The 20793-nt window shown below is 51.4% G+C and overlaps 7 protein-coding genes across 7 annotated transcripts; 2 read left to right on the top strand and 5 right to left on the bottom strand.

Moving 5' to 3' along the window:
- Positions 1-146: 146 nt before the first annotated feature.
- On the bottom strand, positions 147-2177 carry AYO21_01931 (hypothetical protein; the record flags this gene model as incomplete). The annotated part of the gene is made up of 3 exons (XM_022651912.1): positions 147-459; positions 506-985; positions 1036-2177. The coding sequence occupies 3 exons, from the start codon at positions 2175-2177 to the stop codon at positions 147-149; spliced, it is 1935 nt and encodes a 644-aa protein (XP_022515656.1).
- Positions 2178-3437: 1260 nt separating this feature from the next.
- AYO21_01932 (hypothetical protein) lies at positions 3438-4955 on the top strand (the record flags this gene model as incomplete). Its single annotated transcript, XM_022651913.1, has 2 exons — positions 3438-3540; positions 3592-4955. 2 exons carry the CDS (start codon positions 3438-3440, stop codon positions 4953-4955), a joined length of 1467 nt encoding a protein of 488 aa, XP_022515657.1.
- A 246-nt stretch (positions 4956-5201) lies between these two features.
- On the bottom strand, positions 5202-7406 carry AYO21_01933 (hypothetical protein; the record flags this gene model as incomplete). Its single annotated transcript, XM_022651914.1, has 1 exon — positions 5202-7406. The coding sequence occupies one exon, from the start codon at positions 7404-7406 to the stop codon at positions 5202-5204; it is 2205 nt and encodes a 734-aa protein (XP_022515658.1).
- A 675-nt stretch (positions 7407-8081) lies between these two features.
- On the bottom strand, positions 8082-13249 carry AYO21_01934 (hypothetical protein; the record flags this gene model as incomplete). Its single annotated transcript, XM_022651915.1, has 4 exons — positions 8082-8503; positions 8615-11552; positions 11600-11695; positions 11750-13249. The coding sequence occupies 4 exons, from the start codon at positions 13247-13249 to the stop codon at positions 8082-8084; spliced, it is 4956 nt and encodes a 1651-aa protein (XP_022515659.1).
- A 674-nt stretch (positions 13250-13923) lies between these two features.
- AYO21_01935 (hypothetical protein) lies at positions 13924-15567 on the top strand (the record flags this gene model as incomplete). The annotated part of the gene is made up of 1 exon (XM_022651916.1): positions 13924-15567. One exon carries the CDS (start codon positions 13924-13926, stop codon positions 15565-15567), a length of 1644 nt encoding a protein of 547 aa, XP_022515660.1.
- A 1069-nt stretch (positions 15568-16636) lies between these two features.
- AYO21_01936 (hypothetical protein) lies at positions 16637-17771 on the bottom strand (the record flags this gene model as incomplete). Its single annotated transcript, XM_022651917.1, has 4 exons — positions 16637-17417; positions 17498-17527; positions 17617-17627; positions 17706-17771. The coding sequence occupies 4 exons, from the start codon at positions 17769-17771 to the stop codon at positions 16637-16639; spliced, it is 888 nt and encodes a 295-aa protein (XP_022515661.1).
- Positions 17772-18845: 1074 nt separating this feature from the next.
- On the bottom strand, positions 18846-20489 carry AYO21_01937 (hypothetical protein; the record flags this gene model as incomplete). Its single annotated transcript, XM_022651918.1, has 1 exon — positions 18846-20489. One exon carries the CDS (start codon positions 20487-20489, stop codon positions 18846-18848), a length of 1644 nt encoding a protein of 547 aa, XP_022515662.1.
- Between the last annotated feature and the right edge of the window lie 304 nt (positions 20490-20793).

Raw genomic sequence — 20793 nt, forward strand, 5'->3', positions numbered from 1 at the left:
ATACCTATATCTTGAATGCTTTTGACCCCCGGACATGTTGGCGCCACATGCATTCTATCGTCGACATTCATGCTAGAGATGTGCTAATGTCATACTAGTCTCATCCTCTTCCTGCTCGTTCTCCTTTTCAAGCCGCGGCGTTTCCTCTATGAGTTCTGGAATGCAGTAAACGCTTTATAGGTGTATCCAATAAAGGGTAGGCTCATTTCGGCGTCTTGTTCTGGCGAGATCTGCTTGGCATGCGCACGATGCATGGCGCTGTTGTCCTCCTGAGGAATCTCGTCGATGGGGAAGTAGCTGACGTCGATGTTTGATGACAGCTTCGGTTCGAATGGTGCCCGTATTTTTCGCAATTGATCCCACACCACACCTCGGAAGAAAGGATGTTTCTTGATGGACGACGCGCCGTCGTGTGCACCCCCTTCTTTGCCCAACCGATCATTGGCATCGCAAAGGAAACTGTCCATGTCAGTATCAGAAAACAGGCCCTTGTCATCTAACATACCTTCTAATCATGTCTTCGGCATCTCGACCCAAGACCAGTTCGTCTGGGAAATATAGTGATTCGCGCCAGTTGACGATCTTGCGATAGGTGTCGTGTGTGTCTTCGGCGCAGAAGGGTGGCCAACCAACCAAGCACTCAAACATAATAGCTCCCACGGACCACCAGTCGCACAGGTAAGTGTAACCTTGACCAAGGAAAATTTCAGGAGCAATGTAATCCGGAGTTCCCACTGTCGAGTAGGCCATGTGACGACGAGACTTCCGCCAGGTATTCACCAGACCCCGGTTGCTGACCGTCAAGTTGATCTGCTCATTTAGAGCCATCGAATTTCGGTTGCCGGACTTATCGTTGGCGCCGGCCTTGAGGAGTGCCTGGTAGTACGAGTTCTCGTGCTGTTTGCGACCACCGGTAGAGAGACCAAAGTCAGTCAATTTGATATGACCGCCTCTATCCAGCAGGATATTGTCAGGCTTGATGTCACTGAACGACGGTTAGCTTGATCCAATAGAGTTGGGTTTGGCTGCTCTTACCGATGGAGAAAACCAAGCTTATGCACAGCTTCAATAGCCATGACAATCTCGGCCATGTAGAACCGTGTGATGTCTTCCGAGAAGATTTCGTATTTGATTAGCATAGTCATCAGATCACCACCCGGCAAGAATTCCATCAACATGTACAAGTACGTGTTGTCCTGGAATGAGGCATGCAGCTTGACCAGCCATGGATTGTCTTTGGAATCCGCCAGAATATCTCGCTCTGCCCGGACATGCGCCAGCTGATCCTTTTTGAACATTTCCGACTTTATCAGAGACTTCAAAGCATAGATCTTCCCATCAGTCTTGCGTTGCACCAATTTGACCTCTCCGAAGGCTCCTTTGCCAATGACCTTGATGGTGGTAAAGTTCGAGGGCACTTCTCGCGTCCGAATAAAGCGCAGGAAGCGTGCCTCCTTCTGTGCAAGTGTGTTCATTTCCTTCTGTTTCTCAATCTCGCTGACGGCTGGGTTCTTGAGCAGGGCCTCCAACTCCTTGGCACGACTATTCCTATCCCTGGCTCGCTCAATATTCTCTTGGAAGAAACTGTTGACCAGTTGCTTAGCGGCCGTACCTCGCTTCAGGACATTGTCCGAGTATCTGCGTGGGTTCGGTTGTTCCTCCTCTTCAGGCTTTGGTGAGGGTCTCGGCATCGGTGGCGCCAGATGACTTTGGTAGGGATTCTGGACTTGTCTAGTTTCGCCAGCTGTCCGTGGACGCGACATGGCAGGTGATGGAGTGCGGTTGGTATTGACACGTGGTGTCGCCCCCAAGTCTTGGTTGGAAAATTGTTGAATGAGACCGCTTGTTGCATCATTGTTGTTCGCCATGTAGGGCCGCGAGTTGGTTTGATAGGCTGGTTGGGGAGATTGAAGACCACCTTGAGGCTGGTACTGATATTGCTGCTGGTATTGAGCCTGATGTGACTGAGATGGGTACTGTTGATTCAAGAAATAGCCAGCATTCGCGTTGGGGTTGGGAGACACAAGACCACTCCCATATTCCTGTTGTTGAGTGCCATAGATCGGCTGAGGGAAAGTGGATGGAGTGGTAGGATACATTCGAGCATTGGCAGCATCGTAATTATGTTGGTTGTCGAACTGAAAGTTCAGTCGAAGACGGTTGTTGTCGTGGTCCATTCTTGCAACAAATCAAGGGGTGAGTGCAAGGGGATCCAAGGGAGGGCCGCGAGGTAGCAGCTCTGTCCGAACCCGATCTCGTTGTATGTATTCCTTTGAGGCGCGGATGCTTGAACAGTCACAAGTGAGTCGACGAGAATCCCGGTACACGAAGGTGTAGGCAAACCCCCTAGATAAAGCGCAGTCGGTGTAGTGTAGTCTTTCTTTGAACTCAAATTGCGGTGACTTTGACAATTTTAGATTCTTGTTCAGGTGACCATGTAATTGAGGGCAAGATAAGCGAAGATGCAGGACCTGCACTGCACTTTATCAGAGGGAGGGACAAGAGCAGAGTGACGAGGGTATGAAAGGGAAGGAGGTGTATGTGAAATGGGTGCGGAAAAATAGGGTGCGGTGCAGCATGGAGATCGGTTACTGCAAGGTGGGAAACAGTCTACGGGCTAAGAATTAGGGGCAAGTGCCCACTGGAGGCTGCCGCTGCACTAGAGGCAAGCTTAAAGAGACTCCTGAGAGTCTTAAGCATCGACTGGGGTTACCCGTCACGCCTGGGTCCCAATTGCACAACAGGACTGACTTCATCGCCAGGCACAAACATGTGATTGGTTCTCACCCTCCTACCCTGGGCTGACAATCCCACCTAGAGGTAGGACGAGAGACCATTGCTAGGATGCCATATGGCTGCTCGCGTGGTCACACACCCTCGCGTGTAACTTTGGCTTCTATCTTTGACAGCCTCTCGGTTGGAATGGTGACCCTGACATCAGATTGCGCACAAAGCACAGTCACAAAACCGAATGGTTCAGGGTGGACAAGTGAAAGACATCAAGGTCACCAATGTCTCGGGTGGAAGTCTCGCCAGCTCCATCCTGAAGAAGTGGATAATTTTTTACGAGTCTGTACGAAGTCAGGAAGGAAGAGATGTTTCTTTGTGATCATAGCTAAAGAGGTGTGGGCGCTGTGACTCCCGGTGTTTTGGATGAGCGGTAAAGGGCTCCAGTCTGGTATGGTCGTACATACGTCGCGTTAGGCTCCTTCTAGTGCCTCTAGGGGGCCATGGGTCACTGGAATGAAGCGAGAAATGCTTCCACTACGAAAGTCTCATAGGAAGGTATACCGAGTCCATTCAGAATTCTTGGTCGGATCAGCATATCCGATAAGTCAACTTTTTCTTCTGAGCAGAGCGTGCATGCGCATGGCCTCTCTGCGCACTTGCACAATCTTGCTTTCCTCACGTTTCGTGGCTGGAGTGCCATCAAGACCATGGCCGACAACGCAAACCCTCCAAAGCCAGATGGCTTACCTGAGGGTGCCAAATATGAGGCTCCGAAACCTCCCAAACAAAATCCCGCCCTTCGCATGATGGGTCAGTCCTCTCAGCAGCCAATATCTAGCTGTCTTGCCTGACATACAACAGGAATGCCCAACCTCCGATTGAGATTGCCTTCGCGTAATTGGATGATCTTCCTAACTATCGTTGGATCCTGGACTGCCGCCGTTGTTTACGACCGGAGGGAAAAGAAGAAAGCTCAGAAGAAATGGTGCGACTTGGTCGCTCACATCGCCCAGGAGCCTCTTCCGGCAAACCAAATGCCGCGGAAGTTGACTGTCTTCTTATCTGCCCCTCCCGGTGATGGCATAAGACCCTCGAGACAGTATTTCAAAGACTACGTCAAGCCCGTGCTGGTCGCCGCGGCAATCGACTACGACGTAATCGAAGGTCGGAAGGAAGGCGACGTCCGATACGGAACTGCAGAACAAATACGAAGACTTCGGCGGAAAAAGGGTGAACAGGAACCCAATGCAGCAGAGCCAGAGATGGATACCGAAGCAGCGATAGATATGATCCGGGATAAGATGCAGATTGTGCCGGAACCTGGAGTTCGAGGGGATCTCGTCCTTGGAAGACACACTTGGAAGGAGTACATAAGAGGGCTGCATGAGGGCTGGCTAGGTCCAGTCAACGAACCGCCAACGCCAGTTGAACCTGCGTCCGTCTTCGAAGCTGAACCCTTGTCTGCACATATTCCCAACGAAGTTCGCACAGATGGTTCTCCGACAGCCACAGAAAGCCCCGAAACATCGAAATCCGACACCGAAAAGAAGCCAAGTGAGGGAGAAAAGAAAGAAGAGGAAAAGAAAAAGCCATACCCACCACCAGCGTACCTCTCCATCGATAAATATCCGTCCGCTAATTTGTCGCCTAATACTCCAAGCATATTCGAACCGTCTCAGCCGATCTACCAACAACACCTCTTAGGCTTCCTCAAGACGCCTCAGAGAATATACCACTTTCTCACCCGGCGCTATCTAGCGGACCAAATAGGTCGAGAGACAGCAGCCATTGTGCTTGCCGCAAGCAGACCGTACGAACAAAACACTTCGTCGACCACATTCTCCACGGACCAGTCAGATTTGGATGCAACCCCCGTCGCCACTAAATCACCTGAATCCGATGCATCTTTGTCCTCGATAGCACCGCCACCGCTGACCCAGACGATCTGGGAACAGCAATCGCTCCTCATCCAAGAGGAAGCCACGTGGCACAAGTCCGTGCGCAAGCCTCGCAAGGAGGAGGACGATGCATCCTACGAGCCCATCTGGGTCAGCGACATGGTCATCGATGAAAGGATAGGTTCTCGAATGAGAAAGTTCCAATTGGATGCAGAAGAGGAGGCGAGAGCGGAGAGGATCGGTCGGGGAGAAGAAAAGGCGAGGGTGAAGGAGGTGGTGGATTTGAGGAACGAGAAAGTCGTTATCGGCAACTTGGACGATGATTGAAAATCGCACGTTGCGAGGTCATATTGTCAAAGAACCGATCGTGTGATTTCTCCGTGGCTGCATTGGTCTTCTAGGCAGGCAGGCAAGCAAGCACCACTGTCATTCTACTCTAACTTTGTACAAAAAAGGAAAATTTTAATCTGTTTGCAAAAACAAAAGAACCAAAAACCCATGCAAAGCTCTCTCTGTGTGAGAAGTATATGGATGCATGGTTGGTTCGTTCAATTGGGTTTCGACTCGTACGGTCTAATGTGGTTCCACACGAACCCTTACTTCCCTCCTCCTCCTGCCCGTGCTACCCAAGTGCGCAGTTTCCGGGTCCCAATCGTGACCGTGACCGTGACTGGGAACGGGGCCGTCATCGACGTCCAGAAAATCTCCCCAGGGCCGCATTCCGTCCAGGATCTCGGTCTCGCGCTTCTTGAAGCGGTTGCCCTGGCGCGTGATATACATGGGCATAGTAGCCGTCGTTGCGATGTCGACTTCTTTGGCCCCGACAACGTCGTCGTCATCGTCATGATCGTCATCACCACCACCGCCACCGCCGCCGCCGTCGCCGTCGACCTCGTCTCGATCGACGTCCCAATCGCCCCACGACTCCCACAGATCTTGCCCGTTGCCCGTTCCCGCGGCGGGATTCCTCGTGCTGGTGATGGGTTCGACGGGGTCGTATTCATGCGACTCGTAGACCAACCGAAACCGGAGTGGCGGGAGGCTAAAGTACCGCGCCAACAGGGATTTCAGGCGGTACACCGATATCGTCGTCGGGAGGAGGCGGTGGAACGGTTCCCGCGGTGGTGTTGTGGTCACGTTGTCAGTGGGGGGCATATAAAAGAAGTGAGCGTCGACGAGGCGGGAGCCGAGCGTGCCGGGCGCATAGGCGTCAATTTCGGACTTGGTCTGGGACGAGTCTGAAGAAAGGTGCGCCGCCGACTGTTGCTGTCGGAGGTACTGGACGAGAATGTCTTCGCGGTCGTACTTTTCGCACAGGCTGGAGTAGAGTGGGTAGGTTTTGCGAGCCAGCTCGACTACCTCCTGAGGTGAAAGGCTTGATGGCGTTTCAGACACTTCTTCGCCTGACAGTGGCTTCTGAGCCGTATTTCCTAGCAGAAACGGTCGCAGTTCCTTCTCCGCGACGGAGAGGTAGTAGATCTCGCCTTCTTCCCTGTCCCGCGGCGTGATGGTCGTGTAGTTCAGGGACTTTAGATTGGGGATCCGTGCCAGTGTCAGGTAGTACGATGTTGAATCGGAATTCCTGCTTTGAACCTGCTGTTGTTGCCGAGAGCCAGATGATGGTTCTGACGATTCGTCTGATGGTCCGGACGGTTCGTACAACGGGTTCCGCGAGATGCGCAGAGAGGCGAGATTGGGGAATACCTGTGGAAGGCTGTTGACGAAGGCGTAGTCTCGGATCCTGTTGTTGGCCAGATTCAAGGTCTCGAGATTCGGGATTCCAGACGACCCAGTGGAAGCATGGGCGTCTAAGCCCAGACTAGAGATGATGTTTCCCTGGAATGACAGGGTCTTGAGGTTCGGGAACAGAGTCAACAGGACGGGCACATGCGACAGATCCACATAGCGGTTCCCGTCGAGGATTAAGGTCGTCAAAGTAGGACATTGGGATGTTCCTGTAGCGTCGTTTATCTCAAAGGACTCCAGCTCGTTCAGAGATAGTGATAACCTCTTCAGGGATGGAAAGGCACACTTCCCCTTGGGAAAGAGAATACTGATAATCTGCGCTGGGGTGAGCAGACCCTCGTTGAGATGTAACTCCTCGACGTTCTGAAATGGATGCGGTTCCTGGAAACAGTCGGCTCCAAAGTCCCTCAAGCGCAGCCCACCGGCCTTCAAGATCTTCAATTTCCGGAACGGGACGCACATGTCGACAACGTCTTGCCAGGTTTCAATAACGTTCCAACCTACGTCCAGTTCGACGATGTTGGGACATGTGCGTTCGAGTTCGAGCTGAGCATCTCGAATGTGCTGAGTGGAAGCACCACGCCCGGCGACGCCTGACACCACCAACTCGTCGACCAGGACAATCTTGAGATCGGCGAGGGCCGACAACTGCTTCTGGATTCGCTCGAATCCGACCTCTTCCACCACCTTCCCGGATATCTCAATGACTTCGTCCTGGATGTGGCTGGTAAAGGCATCCCCACCCATTTTGTTGACAGGTGCATATTTGAACCGAATCGCTTCGAGAAGCGTCCGCTCGGGATCTGGATTGCGGGAAGGTCTGACGAAGGAGGCAGCTGTTGGCGATGACGATAGACATTGGAAGATCTGTTCACCTTCATGTTGTCCGTTGTGTTTCCCACGACTGGGGTCATCCCACTCGATTCCCAGCCATTCGCCTTTCGTGTTGGAAAGGGGTCCATGATACCGCACGGTACACAACGCACCTCCGTAGCTGCGACGTTGACCAACATAAACTTCATTGCCGGCCATTGTGTCAATCGATGGTTACCTTTGCGACGCGCCCAGAAGTATTGTCTTGACAACCATCATGCAAACGACAATCTGTACCAACAATCAGTAACACCTTTTTGGCAGAAAAGTGAGCTTCGAATGTCCGCTGAAGAAGTACACTCCAGATCCGAGAGTTCTTCTCAGAGGCTGCCAGGATGCTGTATGAGCGGATTGTTCAGATACTAGGAATTCCAGGGGAGGAAGGAGCCTTGGAGTTGACGAGGTCAAGGCTGTGGGAGGAATTACGATACCTATGACTTGGGTTTAGCGTGAAATGGATTAGGCTGCAGCGCCCAATGTAGTAAAGACGAGGCTGAGGCGCATTACAGAAGCATTTCCGCTCTCCGTCACGCACGGCATGTAGTCAACATCAGACTATCACTCCAATTGCTGATATGTTTGAATCTCTCCGCAATCTTCCTCATTTCTATCTATTCCCGGCCGACTACCATTTTCACGAGGTAATTCGGCCACAATGTCTCATCCAGACCCAAAAATGCCATGGTCCGTCACAGTACTTCTTATCCTACCCGTTGTAACGTGGCTTTCAATTTTCCAAGGATCTCCTCCTTGATAGTCCAAAGTCGAATTGAGCCAGTATCGGGATGACAATCCCAATTGCCCTGATCTCCTATCATCGGCATTGCCGTGCGTTCAGTATACACCAAAATCCGTAGGGTCGAAATCTGCATCCATGTCCATATCAATGTCTTCGTATAGATGGACGTTCTCTTTGTCCAAGTCGATTCCACAGCCATCGCCGGCGAGCTCATCCAAGACATTGCGCAAGACGGGTCGCTTATCCAAAAGCTTCCGCAGGCCGCCATCAGGCCCACCAACCAGTGTAGTGCCTCTCACAACCTTGTCCGGCTTCCTAAGGGGGTGTTGTTTCTGCTTCTTCTCTGAGCCTGGAGAGTTGTGGCCCTGTCCGCTCGTCTGTAGGATTGATATTTTCTGCTTCTTTGCTGACGATGATAAAGGTGAACTTCTCGTTTCCTCTGTACTGGATTTTTGTGTAGGACCGTTGTTGGTCTGAGTGATCGCACTCTCGAAGCAATGCATCTCATCGGCTTCACCTGGTAACTCCAGTATCCAGCCTCTTTCCTCCATAATCCTTGTCAGCCCTTCCAAGATAGGTACGCCACTCCCTCCCAAAGTGCTCCTGCTGCCCACAAGCAACAACTTACTCCTCGCCCTTGTGACTGCGACATTCACCCGTCGCCAATCTTTGAGCAGTTCACCGACATGATTATTGTCGTTACTTCGCACGCAACTCAATATCACGACCTCCTTGTCTCGCCCTTGATATTTATCTGCGGTATGCATCTCTACCTCGCTGGATGCGACAGAGCCCGCGAAGGCTCTCACGTCGGTTCTCAGGAGTGCCAGTTGAGAACGGTAGAACGTGATTACGCCGATGGAGCTGGGCGCAACGCCGGAGTGAATTAAGGTTGTGACCACCTGTGCCGTAAGGATCGATTCGATTCTGTTGGTGATCCGGGCACCTGCCACGTTTTCTCGTGCTGAATTTCGGGGTGTGATGGTGTCAGTATTGAGGAAGAGGCAGCGAGAGGAAGGGGAGAGGGCACATCGGAGCCAGCAGCTGGAGCTGGCGGGGCAGACAGTTTGCGTACAATGATTGCTGGCCTGAGCTAAGGAAGACGCGGTAAAATGATGTGCGGCCAACCCGCCGTCAAGATCTGGGATTTCAAGCATTCGTTTGGCAACGACTTCATTGCCACATTTGATTCGACCCGAATAGACAAGTTCCTTAGACAGGAGCATAATGTCCTCCGCCATTCGGTATTGGTGTTCCAAGTCGACCACGGAATCTGGTTGCGCATCAGACAACAGTTTAAACAGGCTCACATCTAGACCGCCCTCCAAAGCCTGTTTATTCTGGACCAGAGGCGGTAGTTGATAGTGGTCACCCACGAGGATAAAGGTTTTGGCCATGCGGATCGGTCCCAAGCACACTGGTAACGTGATCTGAGAGGCTTCGTCGACAATGCAGAAGTCGAATGTCCGCGCATTGAAGATCCCATTGTTGACACCAAGGCAAGTGGTTGCCACGACTTTACTTTCGTGCCACGAGACGTGGAGCTCTTCAGTCGTGCGTTTGGGGATTCCTGAAATGTCGGCGAACAATTGCACCTCGGGATGCACTTTGTTGACTGCTCCTATCCGTAGGACGGGGATGTTATCGTCCTTGATTTTCAACAGGATGTTGTCCACAGCGGTGTGTGTGTACGATGCAAGTAGCACCGACTTGCCTTGTGAAACAAGAGCACGGATGATGTGAGCAATGGTTGTGGTTTTCCCCGTGCCCGGCATACCGAGGACGAGGGCATAATCTTTGGCACTCATCACCTTCTCGATTGCTCGTTGCTGATCGACATTGAGATTCTGTTGCGAGGCTGGTCCAGTGAGTGAATAGGCGGTGGAAGTGACCTTGAACTCTGGACGCTTATTCTCAATGATCAACAGCCGAAGCTCTCGTGCTCGCCAGAGATCTTTTTCCATCATTCGAAGGATGTTGTTCCGTGCCGTAGCCATCCCATTCGCAAACTCATCCTTGTCAATCCGGTAGAGAATGGGCTCCTCCTGTTGTGAAGAGTGTGAGGTGCCATTGTCAGCCACATCGACATGACCAGAGAATACTTGGTTGGTCACAGGATCGAAGCCTTCCAGTCTCCTTTTTGCACGTTCGAGTCTCCGGTCAACCACTACCACGACCCTAGTAGGCTGTACATTCGTGACGAAACCGGCTGCAAAATTGAAATGTCCCTTTTCGTCCGATATCACAATTGGTTCTCCGGTGGTAATCTGTGAATCTCTAAACGAGAAGCCAGGACGAGGCAAATGTTTGATAAAGGTATACTCGAATCTGTTGATTTTGGAGCTTTCCGTATTCTCAAGTGCCGACCCAGGTTGAATAACTACTTCTGAGAAGCAACGCCCGAGTGCCTCTCGCTCTGAACTCAACATGGTCCAAAGCTCGCGGCGGAATTTCATGCTGTCGCGCTCTTCCTTCGTGAGCAGATCATCCCATTTCTTGAAGAAGGACTGATGAGCCGGCGACAAGTGATCGACGATTTCGTTGAACTTCTCCCCCAGGCCACTGGTCTCCGCAGTGCCATTTTCGGACAACTTGTGGTACGTGAAGCAAGCTGCCTTTGAATAGCAGCTTTTGCAAAGGTGTTGTTTCTTGATCATGGGTGGCAAGGCTAACTTGTCGTGAACATAGCATGCCAATTCGTTTCGCTGAATGATCATGTGGCGTATCTCGTTTCTGATGCCTTCAACCCTATAAGTTTTGGAACTTTCCATGTAGTAGAGCATACCACATGTTACAGCAATGTCGTATCTGTCCGACAAGAGCAGCGTGTAAAGCGCTGTTTGGACACGGTGCTGCTCGACGTTGTCCTTTTTACCGGTTTTCAGCTCGAAGGGTACCAGCAGAGTCCTCGTGGATTGTTCATTGGGCAATTTCATCTGTGCCTGAACTGTAGCGTCGATATTACCTTTGAGTCCGTACATGGGAGACCAGATATGTTCTTCGAGTTCGAGCAACTTGTTAATGGTAGTGGGAACGAGAAGACCGTTGCGGTCACGGATGAGAGCATCTGTTGACAAAGTATCACCAACAAAGACACTCGCCCATGCCATCAGTTCAGGCGTTTTCCCCAAAAGGTATTCCGTTGCTTCCTGTACTCGAACACCGATTTCGTATAGCGACTCGATGTAAGATGGAAGAGTCTTGTCGATGATCTCTCTGAAGGATTGTATATCCCATCTGTTTATCCGCAAAGCACGTCCGAAGATTTCATGCAGGATGTGACCGTAAACCTGAGGCTGACTGGCTGCGCTGGTGGCCTTTACCCTGTCTTGCAGCACGGCACGACGCATACAAGTGAACGAATCTCCGACAACAGTCGAGGAAATGAGGTGGTCAGGATGGATAATAATCATATTCTCAGCGTCATTGACCACGCATTGACCTGTGCGATCAAACTTGCCAATCACATGAACATAAGACCCCTTGGTACATCTGGTATCGTACCAGGATTCTCGTAGCAAGATGATATAGCACATGTTGGACCTCTCATCTTTGACTGAAAGCATCTGGGTCCTGTCAGTACTTCGAGATTGGCAAGGGGAACGAGGCATACTTTTTCTGGTCTTTTACGGCCAGGTTTGTATTCGTATTCACTCTCAAGGACTTCCACAACGAGGTAACGTTTGATGGCTCGATTGTCAATTGATATCTATTTATCCTATCAGCATGCGCGTCATCAACTTGAAGTCTATCAAGAACGTACATGATCCTTGGATGTGACTGGTGTCCTGCTTTTTTCATAAGTCGCATTTGCAATGTCCTCCCAAAGCTCATCATCGTCATCAAATACGTCTTCGAATTCGTCAAGTGTTTCAAGGTGCCTGGTTTGTGGTTTGGATGCCGTCGGCTTCGGAAAGCCTGGTGGATTGGCTACCACTGCTTGTGACTGTGAATCATACTTTGCAGCAAGATCAAGCATCTCATTCATTAATTCTTCGTCGTCGTCATCCTCGTCATTAAATTCATCAAATCCTGCAGTCACAGCCTCCGGATGCAATGGCTCCTGATTCCTGTTAGGCTGCCTCTCATTTTGGTCTCGAGAACCATCCAGTTGGAGGGTTCTGCCTTCATCGTGACAATAAGAACGAGACCGCATACTCGACCCGTTGCCATTGCGATCTGGTTCAATGTGACTTATTTGGGTCTTCGCCTCGGCTTGTCCAAGGGCCCGTTCAGCACTCTCGAAAGCTTCAACATCGAGACCATCGTCGCTGAATTCAAATGATGACGATGTTTCAGACGGGGATATAGTTTTCTTCGGTTGAGCTACTTGGGAGACGTGAGGTGCGTCTGGACCACTGGACCTGGGTCTGGTACCGTTCGGCCGTTTGCTTGGCGATACAAATGCCTGCGAGCGCCTGTCTGGCAGTGGAGAGGAGCTTGAGGGGTCTTCCGCTGCGTCAACCTTCCTTGTCAAACTTTCCTGGATTCTGTCGAGCAGAAGGCCAACTCGAGTATTATTGGAAAGGTCACGGCGAAGAATCTCCTTGCGGGAAGCGGCAAATAGTTCTTTGGTGCGGCTATGGTGCTGGGTCGTCTGTACCCTTCTGCGCTTCGATTTTGATGTAGGCCATTCGACCCCACAGCTGTGTGTTCGCCTCAAGCTGCTGTCCTTACTGGCGGTGCTCGGTGTTTGAGGGGACGAAGGAAGCAAATGTCCGTATGCCGGCAAGCTAGGTTCTTTCCCATCTTTCTTCAACCCGTTGGCGGTTGTGTATCTGTTCCATAGATCCTGAGTAGGATCATTGTTGGGAGTGCGGAGGGACTTGTTCAGGGTGTCAAGATTCAAGGCATCCCTGTGCGCAGAGACTTGTTGCGAGGAGACGGGTGACGAACTATGAGCGCGTTTCCTGCTCCTTTGTGTGGCACCTGCTGCTGCTGAGGCGTCTGAGCTATCCGGATGTGTCTGCCAGAGAACGTGATCTTTGGGTGTCCCTTCTGGCGGAGGGCAATTGTATGCATCCTCGGTATTTGCAATGAGGTCTTCGATCGGGATGCGCACTGCGGGTGTATAGGGAACTCTAGGCTCAGTCATCTGGTCCTGGCGTGTACAGTCACGGTGGTCCGAACTGGGTTTTGTGACAGCATTTTGATCCTGTTGGTTCTCCTTGTCTTCGTCTCCAGCCAGCAGTCTTTCGTCGAACGCGAAAGCTTTGAGCTTTCTTCTAGATTGCGATGAGACGCCCAAGAGGGCGGAGGGCATTATGTTAGGCGAACTGATGTCTTCGTGTCAGTCATGGACTGCGATGAGGGAAGGAGGGAAGAATTGAAGTTCGTCAATGTTGTGGTGGAGCATGGTCGAGGGTCGACACAACCCACACAACGGCCCAAAGTCGCGTCCAACTTCAAGTGGGAAGCGCGTCGAGACTAAAGAGTCGAGAGGCGTGTGCACGTGATCAGCTGTACGATGATGTCATATCGCAGTCTCTACCTACTAAGAAAAGCACAGCCTCAAGGCTCAGGGGATATTCAAACCACATCCCGGCCCCCTACACCATATCTCCTGGTCAGCTCAGGCAAACTCTGCGACGAGACCCTCAAAACACCTCTCTGTGTCTTATATCTTGTGCATGCGCTCACAGAAGAGAAGTGCCCCGACCTTTCTCCGCCTTGGACGCCTGTGTAGAGGGCCGCAGTCATGACTCGATTGTGCCTGGTTCGAATCTTCGAGATCTGCAACTTCCAAAACCAACCCGGGCGCACGGATTCCACAGCCTTACCCAGATGACCAAGCACCATGTGAAGTCTGGATGCTGTGCGTCTGAATCTCTTGTTTTTGCAATCAAAGACCCTGAAACAAACAGCTTGCAACATCGACCCTGACCAACTTGCAATCACTTGGTTCCTTCGGGTGCCAGTCCGTTTGATCGTGCAACGATGGCCACTTCAGCACCCCATTCCCCTGCCCATCGGGATGGCAATTCTTACTTCGATATCTCACCCGATCGACCATCGCCTTCCAAACTACTCCGTATTCATCAGTTAAATATGGACAGAGCATCATCCCTCCCGCCACGACGACTTTCTTCACCCGCGAAGAGAGTTCCACAAATTCGGCCCCGCTTGAATCAGTATTTCACGCTGGATCACGCCGTCTCACTCTTCAAATCGTCCAAGAATATCATCATCTTGACGGGCGCTGGTATTTCCACTTCCCTGGGAGTGCCGGATTTTCGTTCTGCTAATGGTGTTTACAACCTACTCGTTGATTCGGTCTATGACGATCCACAGGAATTGTTCCACATCGACAATTTCAAGGCTGACCCGGAAGAGTTTTTCAGACAGGCTGCAAAAGTGTTTCCGAAGATGCAAGGTCTCGTGCCCGCTGAAGGCGGTGTCGGTTCAAGCAAGTCAAGCCACGATACTTCGATCCCTCTGATTCCAAAATACAGTTTAACCCACGCCTTTATCTCTATGTTACAGTCGAAGGGGAAGCTTCTGACAAATTACACTCAAAACATCGATGGTCTAGAGGTTGCCGCAGGTGTATCTCCCTCGAAACTGATCCAGTGTCATGGCACCCTAGCAACCGCCACCTGCATGAGCTGTGGAAAACGAACAACCGCCAGGAAATACATGCCTGTTGTGCGGGCAGGAGGAGTACCCTATTGTAAATGCACCCTGGTCGATGGAGGTCCCAAACCGAGAACTAGCAGCAAGGGCCGAGGACGCAGCGGCAAAAAGAAACGCAAGCGGGACGAATTCGAAGACACAGACTCGGAAGACTCGGCGGCGAAAAGAGATTTTCCGAAAGGCCTTCTCAAACCAGACATGACCTTCTTTGGCGAGGACATCGCAGATTCTTATGCTCCTCGACTGAACATTGACAAAAGCAAGGTAGACTTGCTCGTTATTGTCGGCACGTCTCTGAAAGTCGAGCCTGTGAATGAAATGCTCCTCAATATTCCTCCAACGGTGCCACAGATCTGGATAAGTAAAGACAGGTGCCAGCGTGAAGGGGTCAAAGTTGATATTGAACTTTTGGGCGAGTGTGACTTGGTCTTAGAAGAAATTGCTCGCCGAGCAGGATGGGAAGATGCGTTGAACGAGAGACTATGGTCTAGAGAAAAGTCCTTGAACGCAAAGGATCAGTCTACGAAGAAACTCAATTCCAACAAATCGCAAGCTAAACATGAACCCAGAAACGGCAATCCATCACCGGTGAAAAAAGAAGGATCCCTTCAAATACGGCCAAAAACAAACGAAACAGCCGGCCCCACGACTACGTCCGCCAGGAACATTGTTATCAAAGTCAATGACCAGGAGATGGCCCCGTCTGCAGAGACTGATGTGGAGCACAAACAGAGACAACTACCTAAGGGAAATGGCAATGGTACCGGCAACGGTAATGTCGACGTCGGAGTCGACGCAGACAAGCGCAAACCGAGATGCAGCAATGCTACTGCGCAAGACCACAACCTGGAACCTGAAAAGAAAATACAACCTCATTCACCTTCAAAAGTCATTGTCGAGCTCGAAGAAGGTACCAGGTCGAGATGGTATATCAGACGCGCCAAGTGAATTTGGGAGCGGGTTTTCTGGCTGGCCGGAACAAACCCGACCTTAAGAAGCGTCGCTGCGCGTGTCTTGGACATCATATGGAGTTATGAGCATAAGCATGGACTTGGACAATGGCATGGACATGGGAATGGGCTTTGGCATTTGGCGTTGGAACATCGTGTGTGCGAGCGTGGACGAAGCATCGAGTCGTGCACCTCCCAGTTATCAAGTTTGTTTTTCCATAGTCTCTACGGCTTTGACTCAAGGATTTGCGAAAGAAAACTTGGTCCTGGCTGAATACACACATACATAAATTCTCTATTGAGAAAGTACAGAGCCTTGTTGCCCCATCGAATCCTATGTCCATATTCTCTCGCATTCGCCGTGCATTTCGCCTAGGACCGCAACCCGGCACGGCAGAGCAAATCGACGAGAACATTCGGTGCGTGACGAACTTGACTTGTACATTCTAACGGAGATCCAAGCAGAGAGAGAGAGAGAGAGAGAGAAATAACATACAATAGGACAGGAAGAGACAAGACCAGGCAGGACCAGGCAGGACAGGCTACCATTGATGTAATCGCACTCAATTGTCCCTCTCCTCTCCCTTTATCATCCCTCTAACGCTCTATCTTTCAATACTTAATTTGAATACTTCCACACAAAGCAATACAAGCCAGGCAAGTCTCGCAAGTCTTTCTTTCCTTCCCAGTATCCCAAAATATTTTCCAAGAAAGGAGGAAACAAAAACCACAGCCGTCGTATACTGGATTTTTAGTGGAAGTTGATGGGCCGCAAAACCGAGACATCGCAATGTTTTCTTGGATCAAGTGGCCAGGAAAATAGTCTTCAAAAAAGCCATTCCTCCCTCCCTGCGTTCTATGTGGCGAGTTCTTTTCCCTTTCATGTTGTCTGTCCGGTTCTGGAATCCAAGACCCTCATCAACGTCTCCAGACTCAACTCCGGCGCCTCAGATGAAGGAGAACCGAGTCGGTATTCTTCTCTTCTTCACCAACGCTCACGCACACACACAACACCGTCAATCTCCTTCTCTCTCCTCCCTCTCTCACCACTCACTCAGCCGATGGATTTAAGCGCCCATCTTTCGGAACCAGTCCATCACACCGGTGTACACAACAAGCAAGACTCCGCCACCAGGTCCCAGTCTCAGAACCTTGGGCAAGAAACCCTTGTAAAGCGCCGCACCACCTTCCTCCTTCATGATCGTTCCCAGACCAGGCCAGGCCCAGTTATACTTGGGCACCTGTCCGTGGACCTTGGGCGAGTTCTGGATACGCGACTTGACCACGTCCATGGGAGTGTTAAGGATCGTACCGACAGTGCCACCGATCGTGCCAGAAATGAAGTCATTCAGCATCGCCTTTCCGCGTTCGGCCTTGTCGACTTTGGGCATGAGCGATTTGACTTGGAAGATGCAGCCGAAATACCCGGCGTTCCAGAGGATGTGTCGCCAAAGAGTTGATTCCAATCCGTTGTAGAGGGCCAAGGGTCCCTCAGCTTTCACGGTCTTGACAACGCAGTCCACTATTCCGTTATACTTCCCAGCAGATGCACGATCTTGTAATCTGATCTTGACCAGTTCGAAAGGGACCACGACAAATGCCTCCGTAGCGCCAGCGGTTGCGCCGGTCAGGATAGCGAGCGGCTGGGTGGCCTTTTCAACACCGAAGAGGTTGCGGTAGAAAATACCCCAGGAGTCGTTCGCGGCGAACTTCGTTGCTCGCTTGGGAGCCTCCATCATGATGGGCGCGCCAATGCCACGATATAGCCGAGAGGGACCTTCGTTCTTGACAATCTTACGCAGGCAGTCGAACATGCCGGTGTAGTAGTCTTGGCCGGGGACGGGCGTTCTGCCCTGAAGTTGTCTGTAGGCTCAGCGGGAAGTGGTTAGCTGGGTGTTGCTTTGCGCCATCTGGTGATATGTACGTACACTCTTGTCTTGACCACATCCAACGGGTACCTGGATGAAGGCAGTCAGCAAAAGGTCGGGACTGCCTTGTCTCGCCACAGCTTCGGCGTGCGTGTACAGTATGCGAGACCAAAACTCACATTATGAGGATCTAGAACGCTTTGATTAGTGGGAGCTCTAGGAAAGATGCATGCCTCAATTATTGTGGTCTCTTTGGTTCTGAACTCACCTCTGAGACACCGGCGATGGCTCCGGCACCGATCTGGTAGCCGAAGCCCAAAGGCTTTTCCGTCATTTTGCTTATAAGTTACGGTGTGTGCGATATCCGGTCTTCGAGATGGGTGCGGTCAAAGGGCGTGAGTGGAGGTTGGCGCAAGCGGAGTAGAGAGACACAACGACCCAAAGGCGAGGAGTGAAGAGTACGCGACAGCACGGAGACAGAGGTTGGGCTAAAGTAGCACCGTGATGAACAGATGTCTGCTCTTGAAGAGGATTTCAAAGAGCATAAAGAGCACCAAGTACTCTAGGTTAAATCGTGAGGAAATGTTTTTGGGCGCAGGGGAGGGTCAACTCCGACTTTGGAGACTTTTGGCCAAGGAAGAGTGGTTGGTCGTCTGCTCCGGCCAGTTGGAGAAGCGGGAGAATCAGGGGAAGAGGTTCGTGAATAGCCCCCGACAACGGCCCCTTCTCGCTAGAGCATGCCGGGTCTCGGATAAGCAATCGGTCACGATGCGGATCGTTAACCTCTGCGATCTGAATGGCAGACCGAGGACACAGCTCGTGCACTGAACCATGAATGATCAAAGTAACCAGGGCGTGACGGACACAACCCCTTTGATTCAAGAGTATTACTAGTATCATGCATTCCCTCCCTACCCACCAAGTCATGATCCATGCTATCAGATCACGGCGTGCATGTTCTGTGTCTACCTACAATACATATCCCGTTCCAGGCCTGGCTCTGCCTGCTGCCCTTGACTTGGAACCAAATGCCTCAAATGTGCGCCGAGTGACAAATGAAAAGATGAAATGTCAGAACGAGGGGGTATCCAGGCAAACAAAAGACAAAAATCAGCTCGAATGGACCCAACCATAAATCCCATCCGGCAAGTACATGAAAGATCGCATCCCAAGGATTGGCGAATGTACTTGATGGGAGAAAAAAACAAGAGATAACAAGAGCCTCAGGCTCAAATCCATCAGCTCGCAGAATGTCTCCGCCCTCATATGTTTCTCCGGTACCAATGCTGGCTGGTATGTTCAACCTCTGACGCCTGCGCTGAAGGTCATCACTGCCGGCGTCGTGTTTGTCGCGCACACTCTTGCTGAGGTGGCATCCGACTTTAGGCATCATCACGCGACACTTTCATCAATTCATGTCCATGAACTCATCTTCTTCTTTGAAGCTGATGCCTGTATGTCCGGCGCTGTGCCAGTATTGTGTTTGGCCGGCTCCGTTACTGCCACTATTTGTGCCACTGCCGCCACTATGAAAGCCCGGGCTGAGTTCGAAATTGCTTTGAGGACTGAGACTGGGGTTATTCAGGACCCGCTCGCCCGCGACATTCGTGTGTCGTGGGACCCGTAGCCCAGTGCCATCTGTCCTGGAGTAAGAAAATGTGCTGGAATCATTTTTCTCCATGGCATCCATGACTTCAGAGCGCATGCGTTTGTCATCTTCTGTGACTTGGAAAGGCCATTGGCCGCCTATTGACTGGATGTATTGGAGTAGTTCGTCTTCCTGCTGGTATTTTTGATGCAGCGCCCACATGAGGTCACGAGTCCACGCAACCGCTCCATTGAGGATGTCACCCTTGTTAGGGCCTTTTTCCTTCTCCTCAATCGGTAGTCCAATCGTGATGTTCCCTGCAGTGCTGGCAGCGCGACGACCGGCAGCACCTGCAAGTAATGATGTGGCGGCATTGTTAGCATTTGGCGGACTCATGCTCGCAGCGCCGGTAGTTGGCGAGAGTGGTCCAGTACTCTGTAACTGCTTCTTGACCTTGTCATCCTCCAGGCGGTGTTGTGGCACCAAGTGGGACAAGTCGTGGATGCGTTCATTGATGTTGTCTCGCCGCCGCCGTTCAACAGCATTGTGCGACGCACGCCTCCTTCGCTTCTTAGCCTCTGCAGTCTCTGTATTGCTGGTACTAAGACCGCCATCGACCTTTGCCGGTAGTGAGGCATGATGACCAGTCCCAAGAGTCTCAGAAATGCCAGCATGATGAATGCCATTGCCTGGAGATGACAACGGCGAATCTAGGTATGAATGGAAGCTCCCAGGCGTGCTGTCGTATTGTCCCGACAAGGTCTTGGAGTGTCGATTTTGGACGTTCGGGGCGCGGATGGGACGACCATTGGCAAGATTTCCCGATTCTGGAGTTCCGATCTGTAGTCCTGCCATCCCTGCCGTACGTGGAGTCAACGGGGTTCGCTGATCGGACGATTTCCGATTTGCCGCCTGCATACTGGGACGCTTTCCAAACTGGGAACCTTGATGAGGCGACATATGAGTCGGGAGGGAACCCATGGGCCTGAATTGGTTATAGTCAAAGTTTCCAAGGAATGGGCTCTGAATGGGAGGCCCGTCCGGAGTACTAGAATAGACATTGGGTATTTGGTTCTGCTGGTCCATTTGGACTGCACCTGAATTTCTGTTATTGCTGTTGGTAGGATTTGCCATGGTGAAATCATCAAACATGCCTTGACCATTGTTGTTTCCGAAGTCGAGGGACTCTAATAACTCGTTGTCAGTGTAAGCGGGTCCCACCCCGACGCCGTAACTGGACGAGATGGGATTTCCACCATAGTTGTATGGCATGCTACCATAGTTGGTGGTGGGCATGGAGAGCTCGGAGGGGTCAATGCTCCCGCCATCCTGTTGGTTGTTGAACTGGTTGCCATAACCCTGAGAGTTGCCATAGTTCGCCGACGACATGAATCGGTTAGGGTTATTACCGAAGTCATCGGGTTCGCTCTTGATATAGGGCATACCGGCTGAAGAATGTGTCATGATCCAAAACAAAGGAAAGAGTGAGAAGTAGGTGGTCGGAATAAGGTGGCAATAAGAATAGAAGAAGTTCAGCTCGCGTGCTTTGACCCAGATGTCACTCAGCAGCGAACAAAAGAAACCAGGTGGCTATCAAGCGGATATAGCCATGGGGTTTGCTGACCAGGTGAATGAGAAAAGGTGAAGCACGGCTATCGAGGGTAACTCCGTCCTAGTGATACCGAGAGTGAATGGACTTGGGTTGTCACCGTCAAGCAGTGACCATCCGTGCCGAAAACTTCCCTGTCGCAACGTGGACGAGGCTGAC

The sequence above is a fragment of the Fonsecaea monophora genome (genome assembly GCF_001642475.1).
Source record: "Fonsecaea monophora strain CBS 269.37 chromosome Unknown Scaff8, whole genome shotgun sequence".
NCBI lineage: Eukaryota > Fungi > Ascomycota > Eurotiomycetes > Chaetothyriales > Herpotrichiellaceae > Fonsecaea > Fonsecaea monophora.